The sequence below is a fragment of the Cydia pomonella genome, chromosome 16, assembly GCF_033807575.1.
Source record: "Cydia pomonella isolate Wapato2018A chromosome 16, ilCydPomo1, whole genome shotgun sequence".
Lineage (NCBI taxonomy): Eukaryota > Metazoa > Arthropoda > Insecta > Lepidoptera > Tortricidae > Cydia > Cydia pomonella.
The window spans coordinates 7846318-7866553 of NC_084718.1; the positions used below are offsets into that span (position 1 = coordinate 7846318).

Here is a 20236-nt window from a genome sequence, read left to right on the forward strand (position 1 = left end):
ATTAGTGCGACAGTGACAGTTGCGTTTCGTTCGCTTCAGAGCGTAAACGATTGACATGTTGGCCACTTACCCTGATTACATTTCGTCAGCACCAATTAGCGGGAGCCGCTAACGCCGAATAGTGCTCGCGGTCAAGGTCGTATGATAGTAAGATGTAAATCATAATGTAATCATATCAAATGCAAATTAATTTTTGTACTCCCATTCTTCACATGATCACGCAAGGCTCAATGTTTCGAAAAATACATATCCAAAAAGCCGAAGTGAAATGCAATATACATATATCACTCGTAAATCAATTGTAACGTAAAAAGTAGCTATCAGTTAAGTCCCGTTCATTATTGAATACGTAATGTGTGAAAACTGTGAAAGGTTAAATCAATAAGTCTTAAAACACTACACTAATTTTGTATACGTATAACATTTTTATTAAAAGTTAAAGCTTTCCAAATGAAAAAAAAAAAATACCTGATTAGTGGCACTGGCGTTCATATAACTAAGTATGGTCACGATCTAGTCACGCCTAATAATAGTATGTTGTAACAAATATAAAATTAAATCTATGCGAACACGTACTGAGTAGGCTGCGCAAACTTTTTGCGGTCCAAATCTAGCGTGCAATTTGCATCACCAAATCTAAAGGACATGCCCGCCCACGGAGTCATCTTGACCAAATATAATGTTAAGGCTTTATAACGAACGTTTGTTTCGCTTTGTTATTTCGGCCTCGAGTGTACGCCCACAACCCACCAAAATATCAAGACCTCTAATTTTCCTGTCATTTGCGCTTCGCAGCAACAGGTGCTTTAGAAGGCGGTGGGAGAGGCGGACCAAATTGTGCCGGTTTCCAAATAATGTACATTTGTAGATCTAGGAGTGGTTTTGATGCGTGTTCCGAAGTCGTGTATCTTGCAGAGTATCGCAGCGTTGTATTAATAACATCGAAGAACGACAGGGAATTAATAGTGACGCGTTAGATGGAAATTGATTAGCTTTTACTACTACACCTTAGGTTTACGACGCTTGTATCTGGGCCGAATTAAGTTTCAACTAAATTATTTTAGTAGCGGATGATGTTGCAAAAGACACTTGAATAGTTTGCGTGTTGTGTAGCAATTTCGCTATGTTGATGGATGACTTGTGTGGCTTCACATACCTACGTAACTAATTTAGGTGATGCTTGCATCTGTATACTCATTTAATTAAGTATGTGCCTATGGATGTAAATTATGAATGTAATCTCTCTAAACTAATAGCTAAAACATTAATGACTTTCAAGACATTATGTACCTACAGATGTTTTCGAGATGATGATGGGCGTATCAACATAGTAGATAATATCCGAAATGCCAAGATGATCTGATTGACTGATAATATGTTTCTATTTTCACTCATTAAGCACATGCGAATTTATATATAATACTTAGTGGCCGAGCGAAGGAGTAGGTCTCAGTTTCAGCATGGGCAAAAATTCTTTTGTACCTATGTCCGGATGTTCACCTCTACAGGTCGCATTTCTCAATTGAAATTCGTGAAACGTGGAGCAGGCTTGATAATTAAATATCATTTGTCGATTCGGATTTTAGAGTTTTTTTTTTTCAAAATGGCGGTGCCATGGGGGTTCGAGAGGTCTACAGCTCACAGAGCCACTAGTACAATCTATGTTTAAGTAAGTTCTTATGTTAGCTCCGAACTATACAAAATTATATTACGTAGGTGCAGCTACTAAGTACTAAAGATGGTGGGCTGCTATATACCCTCTTAATAAAATAAACAACGCAGTCACATTTAGTTACATGAAGCTACACTAACAACATGAATATTTATCTCCGTGTATCATTAATCGGCCCGTCAAACCAAACACGCCCGGACAGCTGAAGCGTGAACTCATTACAGCGACAGACCTGAAACTACATCTTATCGGCTCTTACAGTCAATTACAGTGACATTACTACGAAGGGAATGAATCAGCAGAGTGGTTTTATAAAGAGTAGTTTATCTTTTAACAAACATTTCTCACAAACAAAAAAACAAGTTATGATATACGCTACAAGGGCACAGTTATACTGGACAAGGAAGTGCTAGTAGTACTGCATCCGAGATTTAAACCCCAAATGTGAATTCCTAAAAGTTAAGAGATAGGTTACTGCGTTCAGTCTTGAAACTGTGGAGGGAGCGCCCAACAAGTTGCCTAGAGTATCGTGAGATGCCGCCGCGCGTAGACGCGAGCGAGTGCGCCGAGCGCGCTACTCGCGCCCTTAATACATCCTTATCAATCCTTATCAAACCTTATCACTTACTCATCGCAAACGAACTCCGATCGATTCAGCACACTCGCGAATATCCCGCTTAATATGTGAGATTTAATTATGATCATGATCAGGAATATTGTGTTTAATTTGTGTGTTTATGTGTTATTGGAATACGCGAGTGGCCAAGGTAAGTTGATAAGAGTGATAAGCTTTTCTTTGCTGAAATTGGTACGTGATAACTGAAAACGTGTTAGGCGTGTGTTTATTTAACATGATATTGACATAGTTTAACGAAAACTAGTTAACTTTGGGCAACCTATCTGTTGTACGCAAGTCACAAATTGTATCTATTATTTGAGTAGTACCAAAGTACTAAGAATAAGTATAGGTATAGGTATATATGCCTAAAGTCTGAAGAACACGTGTTCAAATAAGCTGCGTCTTTAATCGGTTTTACAGGCTGAAATAAAACTTGTTCTTATCTACGTGGCTTCAAAAGGAGTGATTTATTTTACACCCATGTCTAAACTAAAATATACTAAAATAGACGTAGACGAGGCGCCATCGCTACCGCCACCTGCTTTGGGCATTACTTCACTAAGATAGGAGAAATGCTAATAGAGATTGACAGTGTTATTTATAAAGTGGAAAACTGGAGGAAGGGCAATGTGCTCGGACTGAATGAATTCGATATCCGCGTGTAAGAAGGTACCTGTCGCAACACATATTTAGATGCCTAAATAAATTGTATCTAAGATTTAATTTAATAGTACTTATATGTATGATATAGAAGTAAAGTCAACAACATCCAACTGTTTTCCTAAAACTGTATCTTCATCAGTAGAAGATATAGAGACAGTTGTTGATTACAATTTTACAGTACATCGGTAAAAAAGTGGATATTGTTAACTATGCTTCTATATGACTCATATCTATGTGTGATGCTTGTTTCATATTTTGGTACCTAAGTATGAAAAAAAACTTCCATATTTTATTCTATTGGTTCAGTGATCTAAGAAAACTATAATTATTTTGAATGTATAATATATAATATAAATATAAAAGAGAGTCAGAAATGCTAAAAAAAACTTCGACAATCAACCATTGGCGAAAACCACCCAAAAGCTTCGTTAAAGAGACAACAAAAATCACAACATCGGCGAGTCTTTTGTTTTATTTTATTTAATTTTTTAATACTTAGTTGCGAGCCACACCATATAGTTGCTTATTCTTATACCATTTTATATATCAACATCAATTTAACAATTAAAATAAAAAGCACAACATACGTTATTATTGAAATAAATTTTAAAGTTTTGCAAAGAACTTTCCCACTGATACGGTAACAAAAGTACGAGTATGCTGATACTTAGTGGGTTACTGAGAGATGCATACATAAACCAGAATAATACAGAATATGTCAAGTCGAACCTCTCGAGATAAAAGTACGACAGCGACCTATGGCCCTCCTGAGAAATCCACGAACTTTAGCAACTGTAGTTGACATTCGTAATATATTCCCTTCCCAATTCCCATATATCTATATATAATTTTCTTAGTCATATTTCTACGTGGTTCACTCTTTTGTACTTTATTTCCTCTCTGGTGGGATCATTTACATGTAGCTACCTACTTTTTACAGGATGCAAATTATGTATATGAATCTGTGCGTTACCAAACAGCCACGGCATCCTCAATTAAATAGTAGTTACTATGGATGCGTATCTAATAATTTGGTGCAACATCGACATCCTAATCAAAACTATCCAGTTAGTTGACGACACAATCATTGAAAAATATCAGGCAACTTTAATATAACATTTTCTGCTAGACTTTACCAAATTTTATTCGTAGGTACCTACCGTCCTCCTTACTTGATGCACATCAGTAATGATGCGATAAACATGATTAAATTTGTCGAATTCGGCTCAACCGTTTTGATTTTCTGCTAGACTTTACCAAATTTTATTCGTAGGTACCTACCGTCCTCCTTACTTGATGCACATCAGTAATGATGCGATAAACATGATTAAATTTGTCGAATTCGGCTCAACCGTTTTGATGACACATGAGACCCGATAAACAGAACATCTGGCCAGTAACAATAATTAAAAAATAACAACAAACCTGTAATTGACGCATTTAATGAATCAATGGGCGTTATCACCCCGATCTAAGCTTTGTCCAAGCCGTATGGGGCACGTGTGATGTTTCAATAAATTATATCTAGGTATGGTATACGTACATTATGGTTTATAAACATGCAGTAAAAATAAGTATCTCTTCTGTTACCAAGAGCACAGAATAAATAATAGTACTGCTAAAAACTAAGGATATCAGTCCGTGCCTAAGTAAATCAGTGCAAACCTTCCGACGTACTTATAGTTTGTAACAAATAAAATTTACAAGTAGAAAGCTTAAGCCCTTAAAATTGCAATTAAGAAGACATAAAAGCAGATTGGAATAATATTAGTTTCATTTAAAATAATAAAGATTATGCCTCATAATTTAGACTACCTATATCGAAACAATTGTAAGTAAGTAAGTAAGTAAATATTCTTTATTGCACCACAAAGAAGACAAATTAAAAAAAAAAACAGATTACACAGCCACATATAGCCACATATATATTGTGGATATATAGTGTTGCATTATTGTACAGCCATGTGTTTAAAAGTGTGCATTCAACCGTCACGAAAATATGTAACGACGACCTACTTGCAGCGGTATGAGCATTGGGCATTGTTTAATTTATTTAAACTCTATTAAAACATTACATTTTTACATAGATGGTGAGATGGGGTAAGACGACCACCGGGGCAAGAATTACACTTTATGTAATCGTCATAGTATTTGTCTTGCCTCTAGCAAAATAACAATTATGTTATTCTTACCCCATCTCACCTTCATTTTTACTTAATGCTAAATACAGCGGCTAAATAGCGTTCTCTATCAGTCAACAATAGATCTGAGGACTAGCCAAGATGACAATCGTATATCGACAAAAGCCAGACAATATCGGAATGCAGATGCTATGAAAAGTCAAGTAACTATACCTGTACATTATTTAAGTCTCAATTGGCGATTTCTATCAACAATTTGTCATCTCGGCAGGCCCCCCACCCCTCACTCACCTGAGCAGAGCCACAGTCCTGAATGAGGCTTATATAAAGTACGAAAATAATGAAAACGAATAGTGCTTTTCATCACTAGAGCCCCAATTACCTGTCTTCGGTCTTGTCATTAATTTGGGAAGCCCATTTACTGAACAATTTATGGGTTTACACGATGTCAGCTTCTAATTCAATGGCTCCCAATAGAGCACCTTCGCTCCACCACCGTTTAGGCTGATTTAGTAAGTACTCTTACTTACTGGTATTACGTACTGGCAAAGTCGTATTGCTGTGATGTTATTTATGATTTTTGGGTTTAACTGGTATTTTTACACTTTAATCTGAAACTGGTCATTCTCGGTAGATGTTCTTGATAATTTTGTGTCTCGGGTCAGCCCAACTCTATCAGACTATTCATACATTAATTAATATAATTTCACAGACGTTTAAACGCATAGAACGCATACACTGAAAGAAATGTTTGCATAACTGTAACAAAATTTTGGTTACTGTTTACACAAAAATTGGGACTTGCGAACTATGTGTTATATGTTACAAAACCGTGTTTGGCTATCAGTGTTCAGGTACTGGGTATACACTACAAAATAAGTTTGTAAATTTATGCAAAGTTTATTTTCTTATAACCGTAGTTTAGTTATTTAGTAAAGTTACAAAACCAGTTCGGCTATCTATTTTTTTCAGTGTAGAAAGGTTTGCTGGAATGTTTTTTTTTTTAAATATTGTATTTGATTCAATTATTGTATACGCGGAGAAAGCACATTTACACGAGCGCATGTACCTATTTGTAACTTAATATAATAACTGCATTATCTATGAAGCTTCATGTTTGACCAAGTTATATTTTTATGCCAAGTATCGTACTCCCATGCATTGTCACTCACTCGGTACAAACTTATTGTAGAGGGGCTCTATGCCTACGTATGAAACAAAGAGTACCTAGTCAAAAGCAATATAAAAATAATTGCACACAAAGTAATATCATTTTCCATTGCTCACTACAGATACATGTATACTGGTAAAACACAATACCATCTGCTTGCACCGATAGTCGCCAATCGGTGACGTCAACGTCTACTCCAGTTACTGGATCAATCTAAATCAACCTTAACACCTCACCCCGCAACCTCACACGCCCACACTCGTAAATTACGGCGACGGAACGTAAACAATGTTACCACAACCACATGTACCACTTGTGGATATATAGCGTCTACTTATTTAAGTAGATCTCCCTAAACAACATTTTATGGTAGTTAATTATAAATATTGTTTTTTATCGTATTAAAACGCATTTTTACTCCATTGGCGAAGGACGGTAAACTGTTTTAATTGGTTTATTAGAATAAGTTCCAAATTTACCGGATATAACTCAACAATTTAATAAATAAATAGTATGTATTTCACAACTAAAACTCATATTCACATCTCATGTCACTACCTAACTACCTATTAAACTGGAAATCTTTATTTTCTTAATAATCGCGCGCATACGTCGTCTATTTAGATATATGTCTGTACACCACAACCTATTTGGTGGTTGATTTTACTTCCGCGCGGACGTCTAGTGGAGACGCGGCTAAAATAGAGAGCCCATATATAAACAGTCTAATTTAGAGAGTGGACACATTCCTGTGCCGCTCCATTGAAATGTTGAATTTGGTCGGGATTTATTTCAATGGCTTTACATATAAAACAGACCCATGGCTGCCGACAGACCTAATTTGCTGAAGATTAGAAAGTGTGTCTTATAGTTTGAATTTCCTAGTTAAAAATACAAGAAACTACACCTGGGTATTAAATCTCGCGCAACCTAGCGCGCATTCAATACCTATCGGACACAATGCTTTAAATATTTTATAAAACTTTCAGAAAACTTTAGGAAAATCAAATTAGACTTTTTCGAAATGTTAGCCCCAGCAAGCTGAAAATCATTTTAATACCTTCATTTGGTCCTAAATGTGTGTAATCCGTGTTTGCGCAATCCCAGATGTTCATAATTTTTTGCTCATTTTAAGACTTGTAGTAGACTTGTAGATCGAAAACGGTAGATACGTCCAACGGAAAATTTGTACTAGTCATAATGAAAATTGATATCTTAAGATCCCAAAATGTACCTACCTTAATATGAATTCGTAGTCAAAGTTGTACGAAATGGTCGCCATTTTGAATTTCTTTATTTTTGGTATGGTCATGTTAAAAATCAGATAACGCCTTTTTACCAGTGTCTGATCTACCAAATCTAGCTGGTAGTGCCATTGTAATTGATGGTGGGTTCCTTCTCCATCTAGTGGTTTGGCAATCCAAGGAAATATTAACTCCTAAAGCTCTCCAAATCTATGCACACCTGGGATTGCGCGATCTCGGACAAACGCATTTAGCACTAAATGAAGGTTTTCAAATGATTTCCAGCTTGGTGGGAATTAATTCTGCGAAACGCTTTTTATGGATCTAATTTGATTGGCTTTATGACATTTTTTCCAGCGAAGTTTGTTATTTCTTTCATAGGTGCTTAGAGTAAACTAAAAAAAAATTGGTAATTAAGTATTTAAATTAAGTTGCAAATTAATCTGTTTGTGATAGTCCACACTACAAGTTATGGTTTGTAGTCTTGTAAAAAAAAAAATAGTTCAGGGTTGCAGACTTTCAATAGTTGCAATGTTTGCAGTTGCATGTTTTTATTACAATTTAAATAATAACGTCAATTACTTTTAAGTTCTTATAACATACCTATTAACTATGTGTACAGTATAACACATTTTTTAATTAAATCTTTTCTATCCCTGTACGAAAAAAAAACACAATATGTATACACTAATACATATTTATGTTTGGCACTTTTTTCGTGTTGATATTTTCAGAGGTGATCTAAGTTATAATTTCGGTCTCGTATGGATGGAACGCCATCTCATGTGTCTATATCAGTACCGTCGTACCTGCACACTGTTAACTATGTATTCGGTGTGTAACTTCCCCTTCCTACACCCCAAATCTACCCCATCTATTCAACCCCGGACCTAATAAAATACTGAACCTAATCGTTAACAATCCCACCTTTAAAATTACCCCTAAAATTTACCCCAACAATAATTTTACCTTAACAATAATTTGGCCAAGTGATCGTCTAGTTAAAGGTTAGGACCCCTCGAAGCGAACCGCGGTACCCTAGATTCTTTAATGAGTAACAACTAAATCTTGGACTCTGTTTCTACCTGATTAAGTATTACCTAGACGTTAAGACTCAGAAATTTACTATACTAAATAATTTAGTATGTTGAGAGGAAATAATCGATGGGATATTATATTAAGATTCAACCTTCAGCAAAATACCATAAGACTAAGTTATTCCAAACCTTTTCTATATTAAATATGACACCTTATAAGTAGAATGAAAATATATAACAATCGACAAGGTATGAGCAGTGTCATGGTCAAGGATATAGGCTCCGCCCTCACGCGCAAGGTCGTAGACGACGGGAGTAGCCTTAAGTTACAGAAATTATTAATGATTTTTGATGTAATGTAAAATATATTTTTATTAATTCATTAGAAAGATATTTAGGTATTGCAGCATATATGATTATATAAATATAAAAATATATTTGTTAAAATCCTGCTACTCCTATTAAGTCTTCGGGGTAACATTGAAGCAGCACTCCTGGGTTAAGCCCATTTACACACTTCTTCTAAACGAGGTGTGAATGGATCACACGTGCTGCCTCTAATGCTAGATGCAGGTCTGAAGACTCTTACTCCGATCAGCAATATCAATCGGGCCACCTACTCCTATCTTATTAGCCAGACGGGCTATGACCAACGCTTCGCAACCCTATGCAAACCAAGGGGCTGACGAAAAGAAGCGATAAGTATTCGTCAGACACCATTTACTTATCTCTTTTTTTATATCCAAAAGCTAAGGCTACTAAGCCATTACCCAGTCCCCATAGCTAAAAGTAGGCTGAATTCCTAGGCCTTTTAAATGTATAAACGAAGTACAAGATTAACTCATTACTGTACTTTATGAGATCGAACTATCAAGGTGAGTATTATTCCACTCAAAGATTCCAATGGACTGCGCTCGCCTGCCAAAGGGTCTCTAAAACAAACCATTCTTTAATCCCAGAATAGTCTGTGTTCCTAAACCCAACTTGATGTTTAAGGATTGAATATATAAATACCTTAGGACCTGATCGTAATACTCAGTACTTCGTCTCTACACCAAAAACCCAGAAATGAAAATAAATAGATATAAGATGTTACAGATAACCCTCAACTTTCCACTCAGAGTAACAGTCTGGAAGATTTAGGTAATTATAACCCATTACCAGTATTTCCCTAATATTATCATTAGTACACGTTATAAAACCATAGCTTCACGTCATTAGAACCTTTTGAAAGATATATATATACACCAACCAATCAAATTTCTAGATCAAACCTAAGAAAGACCCTATAACAGTGTGTGTGACTCTACCCTATTCCTACCCTTAGACCCTAATCTAGTATGTCCAGAACACAGATCGTACTTACCATTGATCTAGTGATTTGGAACATACACAAGTGTATCCCTAAGTCTAAGCTGTAAGCATTCGGCCGACAAAACCGAGGTATAGCAAACCCTAGTGTCTGTGTGATTGGCCCCCTCCTCATCGCCACGTGGGCACGGTGGATGAGAATAGACCGCCCTAACATGTCTATAGATAATCAGCACACTAGCACACACACCCGTACCAGTCACATGGGATACCCTGCCATGACTAAAACTTTATCTGTGATTGTTACCAATCATGACAGAAGCTCTCCCGTGACCAGTACTAGCATGAGCCAGAGCACCGAAATATATAAATATATTTAATACGAGACCTAGCCTCAATTACTGCAGACTTCAGTGAGCTGAGATTACTCTCAATGGCACGCACGTGATGCCCTCACATTCATCTAACAGCTGGACCTTGAGACTAAGGAGAGTATGCTCGCCTCTTATGTTGGTAAAGAAGAGACGCCAAGTCCTCTCAACTTGGAGCAAAAGACTTCTAAACAGCTGCAGTTTGTCACCGTTAGGGAGCAGCTGATTAGATGGACAAACTGTTAGTCCAAACAGTGATCTGGCTTTATAAAATAACAAACTAACCTCATAGAAAGGTAATAAAATAACAAAATTAGATTTTACTAACAAAAACTCACAATATAGTAACACAGATAAGGAAGTAAAGAATCTCCACCATAGCCTAAGCTTAGCATTACGACAACATTGTCCCCGCAATGCCAAACATAGACACAATTTACAAGTTTAAATTTACCAGGATAATTCCCAGCAAACACAAACAAATAGAAGGAATAGTAGAGAAACTTTACTTACCCAAAGCCAGAGATACCGCCAGTCCGATGGTCAAAGAATGAATCCCCATCCTCCGTACTTTACGGCCCTTTTATATACTTTAGTAGCGACATAACAGCGACATAACGGCGACATAACGGCGACTAGCGACATAATAGCGACATAACAGCGACATATTGGCGACTAGCGACATAATAGCGACATATTGGCGACATAATAGCGACATAATAGCGACATAACGGCGACATAATAGCGACATAATAGCGACATATCGGCGACATAATAGCGACATAACGGCGACATAATGGCGACATAACGGCGACATAATAGCGACATAACGGCGACATAATAGCGACATAACGGCGACATAGTAGCGACATAACGGCGACATAGTAGCGACATAACGGCGACATAGTAGCGACATAACGGCGACATAGTAGCGACATAACGGCGACATAGTAGCGACATAACGGCGACATAGTAGCGACATAACGGCGACATAGTAGCGACATAACGGCGACATAGTAGCGACATAACGGCGACATAGTAGCGACATAACAGCGACATAACGGCGACATAGTAGCGACATAACGGCGACATAGTAGCGACATAACGGCGACATAGTAGCGACATAACGGCGACATAATAGCGACATAACGGCGACATAGTAGCGACATAACGGCGACATAGTAGCGACACAACGGCGACATAATGGCGACATAATGGCTTTTACGCACACAACGACAGTATTCGCTTAGTAGTCAGTTTAAGTAGACCAAAAAAATGATAAAATGAAACGTTTCAAAACCTATCAAGCATGAATATGCCAACATTATTATTTAACTTCAGGTATTATAGTTTTGTTTTCTGAAAATAACGTCTGTATTGTAATATTTTACGTTTATTATTAAGTTAGTAACTCAATGTTCTTTATTACACCAATAATTATGCATTTATTCTAGGTTAACTTCAATTGATTATTATCATTCTTCGCAGCATTCTAAAATAAATAAAAAAATGAAAATTCACTGAGTGTTATGTATTTAATCGAAATCACAAGTGGTAAAATACGGAAACGTGTCCTTCAAGTTGTAATTGTTAGAATACGGAGTGAAATCATGACTGAAAGATGCAAACGAAGAGTACTGTAATTTTTCATTATTTTCTATGTGTTTTAATATAAAACCAAGGCCAATATTACGAAATAGGCATATGGCTAGTCACAGGTGACCTTATTGCGAGGGAATAAAGTCTACCAAACAGTGTTGGCCGAAACGTTAATTGCAATTGACTATTAACCATTACAAATTGAACCGTAAACTGTTACCGTCCATTGCAGTTTACGGTTCAATTTGTAATGGTTAATGGTCAATTCCAATTAACGTTCGGCCAACACTGCTACCAAAGGCTAGGTAAGTGTTGCTGTTAGTACTAGAAAGTCGACTTCGTTTGCTTAAAATTAACGAGTGGACTTCGTGATTTACATTCTCAAACACATGCCGGAAAATGTAGGGCTGCACATTAAATCTGTGGCGAGTTTTCGTACTTAGCCTGTGACGGACATAATTGGGATCTTATTCAGATACAGTCTCCTAATTAGAATATTTAGATACATTTGGACTTGTAGAGATCAATTTATATGTACCTACGTAATATACAATATAGAGATAAATTTACATGTATTTAATATCCAATTAAACAAGGCTCAAACTGTTTGGGCTAAAATCGTAAGTTTGACATGGTCCAAGGTGTGTGTTTGTGTTATATTTTTAAGCAGAGCGCGTTACGCAGTCTATGCCGCATAGCTTTTGTTTCTTTAGGTATTTGATATCACTAAAATAAAATTGCAGATGCATTAGAAGTAGTTTTCTGAAATTTAAAGTGCCATCACGATTTCGAAAACCTAAACCTGCGTGTGAAATATTTTCGCGCGCATTGATGTGGCATATAATGAGTCTGTACCAGTGTGAATGGTAGGGATTTTATACCTCTCTCCTAGCATACCTACGTATCTTTGCACACTGACAAGTAAGTTAGATGGCATATGAATGGACTAGCTACTTTCCTATACACTTCAGAGGCATTCCTCACGGATAGGACGTACGTATAGGATTATTTACATATAAGTAGTCCCTTACTTTCGACAATGCTATAGTGTCTCCTTAAGGTGGAAGAAAGGGACAATGAAGTAACGTGTGTTTATTGCGGTTGTTCTCTGTGTGCCGATTTTATTCAATTCTTCCTTCTTCGATTTTCGAGCTTTTTCATCTCTCGATATCGGCAGTGCTGACTTCATTGAGCGTCTAATTCATGTATATATTGGTAAAAAAATCTAAGATTCATTCTCATCTCATCCAACATTCAATACCCAACCTGACGTCAGGATGGCGGGTGGACCTTTTTTGTTAAATATCTCGTTTCAAGAAGAGGTACACTGATTTGTATTCATAGTTACAGAGGTACACTGAAGGTACAATATAACTACATACTTTTAGTGCAGTATAATGCAAGATTTCATAGGTCCACCCACCAGCCTGACGTCAGAATGGCGGGTGGACCTTTTTTGTTAAATATTTAGGTTTAGGGAGAGGCACACTAGATTGTAGGTAGGTATTAAAGGTACACTGAGGTACACTGAAGGAACAATATGTTTATAAATATTTCGTTCAATTTTGCTGAGGTCCACCCGCCATCCTGACGCTCACGACTAAATCTATCAATTTGACATTTTTGCGACTAAAATCGATAACGGCCTCTTAGGTGACAATTCGGAAACCTTATTTCAACGATACGGTCCGGCCCACGATACGATACGACGACGACACGACACGACGACGACACGGGATGGCCAGTTAAGAGTGTTGGTATTAGTAATAAGACACCGAAGTTGCTCTCAGCCAACCTTATCATGATTTTCTTTCACAGTGCCTCAACAAATACAGAACAAATTGGTCTGCATTGAGCATGATTCGTGTGGTGCGTGTCTGTCGGCCGCCTCGCACTGCCGTTGGTGCGCGGACCCGTCTTTCAGCGCTGCTGCCAGATGCAACGATGACGAGAGGTGAGTTATTATCAAACCCCGTTATCAATTTGGCAGTTCATTATCAAGGTTGGCAAAAATACTTATCTACCATAAATTCGCCTTCAGTACCTAGAGTTAGACCAAGTTAAGTTGGCAGCGATTTTGGTAGCCCAGACTGCAAGGGTTATTTTAAGCGTCAAACATATATCACATTATAACGTTTAAATAACACTTTCAAAGTCTGGTGTATCAAAATCGCTGCCAACTTAGCTTGGTCTAACTCTTAAACTTCAACTTCAATATTTTCTCAGCAAATAGGCCACAAGGACACTTTTACTTGTCAACATGGAATTTACATACAAGCAAAAAAAGCACATGTACTATTTATAAAATACAATTAACTAAAGTATTATTATTACTTAGAGACTCTACCTACATATATAACTTTGATTTAACTAAATATCATTAAATTATAATTTTATTATAATTGCCGTTTAGTTTATTTAACACTATTAAGGATTAGGAAAACTTTTAGTATAATTTTCATGATAAAAAAATGGTTAGGTTAGGTTTTCGGTTCTGACGACCGATCGATCTGGCCTAGTGGGTAGTGACCCTGCCTACGAAGCCGATGGTCCCGGGTTCAAATCCTGGTAAGGGCATTTATACGTGTGATGAGCATGGATATTTGTTCCTAAGTCATGGGTGTTTCTTATGTATTTAATTATTTATAAATATTTATATATTATATATATCGTTGTCTAAGTACCCCCAAAACAAGCCTTATTGAGCTTACTGTGGGACTTAGTCAATTTGTGTAATAATGTCCTATAATATTTATATATTTATTTATTATTTATACACCGTGGGCTCGAACAACACGACAGATTTTAAAGGTGTATTCTTGACCGCATTTAGAGAATAAAATGTCATACATAGTTTTCTGAAATCGATCTTGTTACAGAGATAATGACAATAATGTTTTTTTTCTGTAATAACTTAATAAAAAACGCCTATTTGGCTGCGACGCTACCACTATGTGACTTGGTTTAGACATACCTACCCACTGATAGTCGTTAAAGTTTTAAAGGAAACTTACAAAATTTATTTGCAAATAAAAAAAAACTTTACCTATTCGTTGACTTCGTTGTAATGTTTTTTTTTCGCCAAGGTGTAAAAAGAAATAACGTATTGTGTGCAGAAAACACACATACACAAAAAAACTGCCAAATTTGACCAAAAGTCATATAATATTTTTTGCTCCTATTACCTTAGGAATGGGTGTTTAAAATCTGTCTGGTTACTCGAACTCCCTGTGTATATTGATAGTTTAGCCGAGTCCATTTCTTGGAGACGTTATGTAGAGTCAGTAATAAAAAAATAAGGGAAACTTATTTATATTGTATACACTTAAATTAAGTAACTTTCTCAAAGACACCGGTATTCTTTTAACTCCATTTCGGAGATAATCAATAAATTGTTTTATCTTATGAGGCCCTTACAAGCATACATAGTGTACACACTTGCCTTCTACTAAACGTATGTACTATCTCGGACGATTGATGTTCGGAATGACATTGATATGTCACAGTTTTCAATTGTTTGGTTGAATTAAATATAATGCCCCTGTTACAACAACATTATACATGCAACATTTAATTACTTTTTATAAAAATAATAAAATAGAAAAATTATAAACATTTTTTTAATTAACTATGTCATTTAGTTTCCTTAAAGGTATTACGCATACCCACGGTGTATATGCAGTTAACTTACGAATGCAAAGATACATCTTTGAACTAAGGACCAGCAAATAGTGTTTAAGTAACATATACATATACGTATTTTACGTACTTAGGTACCTAATAAATGAAATCATCAGCAGCTGCTGCAGTTTGTAAAATTGTTTATTATTATAAACGCCAAAATTAAACTTAGAGTTAATAAGCCATGCTACAAAGTGATGTAAAAACTGTCCGCGGCCCAAAACTGTTGATGTTGTAAGTTCTCCACAAAAGGATTAACTACCAGAGATAATTCTATTAGATATGTTATAACGGTACCTCTATTTAGATAATGTGACCTTTCCGAAGCTTATGTCAATCCCTTTTGTTATCTTTACGGGTCTCTCGTATTAAGGATAGGTTGATGATACGACATTATTTTTTCTACGTACTGTGCATTGTATAGTTCGTGTCATCCACGATGACGCGCAGATTTGTTAAATCTAACCTTTAATGACATCACAATACGAGTCAAGGCACGCGTCTTCGTGAATGCCACGATCTACATATACTAGTACAAGTTACGTTGCCTTGCACTAAATAGCAATGAGAATGGGTCATTTTTTATACAAATGGAGTGTTGTATACCATCGTAGATGACGAAATAATAAGAAACATTGTATGGTCATTAGTTGTGACTCATAACTCTGGTATTTGTATTTCAAAAAAAAACAACCTCGGTCTGGGAAAAATCTCGTCATTAACTTGATTTGTCAACTTCGACCTCAGTACCTCATTACCATTTTATGAGTGGCATTCTTGTTTAGCGGCAATTATAATCCTTTTACTAATGTCTACATTTTTGGAAGTGACCATTTATTTGGATGTGTTTCCGGTTTCTAGTATCCCACATTTTTAATGCTAATATGTAAGTTATTATACACACACACACATACACATCCACACATATGTACATTTTATTGTATGAAAATTATGTAATTCGATTAATGTTAATGGCATTATGCCTTGTATGCGGAGTTTGTAATGGAGAATAATGGCCACGAACGACCGTGGCCACTACCACGAGGCGGCATCAATAATCATGCAAATTAACTTAATTAATGAAATGCAGAGGTCCTTCTATTTTTATTTTCAAACACTCAAATAAAGTATTAACACTATGTTTAATTAACTCTGATAACTCCATGGTCTCAAACAGCAGGCGTCGGGCCGCACAGCGGGGGAGTAATTACGACCACTAATGGTCAATTTGTTATTTAGTATTAAGCTTTTAACACGTTGCGTTTGCTCTTTGCCGCGTTATCTCAGATGAAAAAGCTGTCAGATAAGAGTTACAAAAGGCGGGTCTTTTATTGATTTGATAGTTTGGTAGACGTAACATTAGCGCATTCTTTGGATCCGTCCGGTGCGGTGTGGTTGTGAGGTCCCGTTTTGTTCCCACGTTCGTCGGCCGATGTTCGCTGACATTCGGGCTGGAGTAGTGATGGGATTGATTCCAGAGAATAAACCTCAAAAAAATCACAAATAATGTTCCTTCGTTTATTTAAACTTTATTACACAATAAAAATATACAATCCCAAGCGACGGACTTAATGCAACATGGAATTCTTTACCTTTAGACCAAACGGAAAAGCATGGTTTTGAATTATTCTTAGTACAACCTAAACAGTGTAAACCTTTACAGTGTTTTTACCCGTGTGCGATACTCGTACCAAAATAAAATTTTATACATATAGTTATGTTATAAATATTAGTACCTACTTCGTGATATTTTACCATACATATAATTTTTTTTGGGAATTACACATCATTAAAAATGTCACCAAAAAGACCATAACTCTCGTAACCTTGATGCAAGCAGCGTGTATGATTATTGATTGTGTGTCGGATCTTTTGGGTTGAGTGTAGTCAAATAAGTAATTTCGTTAGCAACATCCACAAGAATGGCACATCACATCACTAAATTTGACTATCCAAAAAGGTATCTCCCGTAACCACGATCAACGTGATTGATAAGTGGTTGTGTAGCTTACATGCTTTTAGTACTCGGATTTTCGTGTCACCCTTGTAAGGTCAATCCTAGCAGGGGCCCATTTTTCAGTCTAATATTGTTAATGTCTGTCTTAGAAAGGAAACTTTTTCGATTTAACATTTAGTGGACGAATATTCTAGTTAGAATTATACCGCAAAATGGGCCTAGTTTCGTCGGGAATATTCACGGGAATAGTACATCACTAGACTCGATGTTCCAAAAAGGCCCGATCTCCCGTAACCACGATCAGCGTGATTGATTATTGATTGTGCTGCTTACACGGCTGACTCGGATGAGTAGTTTTCAATGGGTTTGTTCTAAACACCGTGGGCTCATCATTTCGTCATGAGCCTAATTTTTGTTTGTTTGTCCGTATCATTTGAAACGTGAGAATAAATTTGGATTTTGTAGCTTCATCCATCTTCTGTCATCGTAGCTACGGTCTTATAAATAAAAACATGGACCACCATAAAAGTATGTCGACATGAAGTTATAATTTAAATTGTAAGAAGTCTCTTGCTTCATTGGTGATTTTACTGAGTGTACAAGAGACGTGTCATAAGTACTCAGGTTCCTAATGCATATTTTCTATTAACATTAAGTGTCACCCTGTTCAAAAAACCTCTCATAAACGAGTACATATACTTTTGTAGCATGACGCAATGGCTTTTTCCTACTCCTCTACTGTTATCTGTCATTTATGCATTCATTAACACGAATATAAGAACATACATAAAAGATTTCAAGAAAAGTCTATATTGTCTATTCCTCATAAAAGCTCTTGTGCTTTTATACGCTATAACGTTACTGCGATTAATGGCTACCAACCTAACAAAACCAAAACGAATACAGTTTTAAACTAAGTGCATTGCTGCCAACTTACAAAATATTCATTTGGTTGCATAGTAAAAATAATTACTTCATAAGTCAGAAACACGCACGTGACACCCGTAATATAGCAACACTCATAGACTACGAAGACCGCTTAGCGTTGCTTGTTAGTCTCCGTAGGCTACGGTGGCCAAAATTGAGAAAAAACTGTCCAAAAAATTAATTTAGCAAGTATCAAGTACCAGGGCCTCATGAGTTACGAGGAGGTGTCGCCGACCGGCCGGCCGCGGCCCGGGGCGGGCCGGGCGCGTAACAAGGTATGCTCGCGCGTCTTGGCTATATACTTTTGCTGTAATTTGTTTACCTAAATTAAGATTTATTTTTGTTGACTCGTAGGAACAATATTGTATGCAACGTTGTATAAGTAGGTCAAAAAATTCTCGTGGCGTATTCCTTTACAATGTTCGCCTACGCCTTCGGCTCCGGCTCACATTGTAACTCACGCCACTCGCCTTTTTTGACCCTTCTTATACAACTGTTGCATAAAATACTATTATTCCCTACTTGAACAAGGTTACTCGCATCAGTAGCAAAACACTTGACTCGCTAACTTTGACACACAAGTTTCCTAGATAAGAAGCAAATAAACAAACAAAAGAGGTACTTTTCAAAGTCGCGTTTTCTCTAGCGTTTTTTCTTCGACTTACTAAGGAAACCTGGGGTCCGCTCGGCAACCCAATCCCATGAATTGCCATAGGCACTAGTTTTTACGAAAGCCACTGCCTTTCATCAATCTAAAATTCTCATATTTCGTTATCAAGTTCCAAAAACTCAACGGCATGAGTTCAACGGTGGGTTCGAACCCGCGACCTCCGATATGAAAGTCGCACGTTACCGCTATTCTAAAATTCATAATGAAAATTGGTCAATACTCACTTTTCCTAGCACAGACTGTACCTACCTATATCGAGGTCGCATTTTTATCGCTTATCGTGTTGGATAAGACATCATATCTCGTTCTAGCAAGTATGTAAGTGCGGAAACCACGGTTTTATCCCAAGCGGTTAGTAATAAAAAAGTGCTCGTTATAGGTAGCCAGGAAAGTGAAGAAATGCCTAAATATCTATTAATTGCTGGTATAAATTGGTTGGTCAATTTATTACCTACCACTTAACGAGCATTGCTACCGGAAGTGTGAATAGATTTTTAATTAATTGTTAAAATATGGATCGTTACAAGCTTTCATTAATGGTTAAAATCTCATCTTAATGTGGGCGGTTAAAAGCCTTTAGAGGTCTCTAACATACTGAAGAAGGAACTTGACAATTAAAGCACCTATAAAATAAAAGCTATTCTTATAAAGGTACATAATTGCCTACCGTTTTACGTTTAAAATGCCGTTATTAGGTAAAAGCCAAGATTCCCCACCTACCTACTCTCTACATTTACTTCGCATTTGTTTGAGGTTTTGTTTTTTACATTCAGTAATAGAGCAAGTGCCTTTTATTGTTGTAAGGTGTAAAGCGTGTGCAGATCAGGTACATCTCGCGGCTAACTGGCTACATATACGTAAAGCCATCGCAGCGGTAAAAATTGGCACTAACGAAGGTATATGCTCGAAATAGAATTTTTAATTCCTGAGATATTAATTACAATTGTATGGTGTAAGGGAACATTGTAATTTGTATGAAAAATATTAGGCATGACACCATCGCGGATTTTTTTAGACCAATAAAATAGAGAAAACCCCACCATTCATTGTGTTGATAGCTCAAACGGATTATGCAGCGTTCTCGATTAAACCTCCAAGACAGCGTGATTTTTTCCAACATCATTAGCAAACATCTTCATATTTTAACCAATTTACACAAAACCTTAACAAGTT

The 20236-nt window shown here is 36.6% G+C and overlaps 1 protein-coding gene across 1 annotated transcript in view; it reads left to right on the forward strand.

The window, feature by feature from the left end:
- The first annotated feature begins 457 nt into the window (after positions 1-457).
- Positions 458-20236, forward strand: part of LOC133526168 (integrin beta-nu-like) — a 36216-nt gene continuing 16437 nt past the window's right edge. Inside the window, exons 1-2 of the mRNA XM_061862655.1 lie at positions 458-2439; positions 13647-13782. Of these exons, the coding sequence (XP_061718639.1) occupies positions 2370-2439; positions 13647-13782 (206 nt within the window). The 5' untranslated portion in view covers positions 458-2369. The remainder of the gene's footprint in view (positions 2440-13646; positions 13783-20236) is intronic.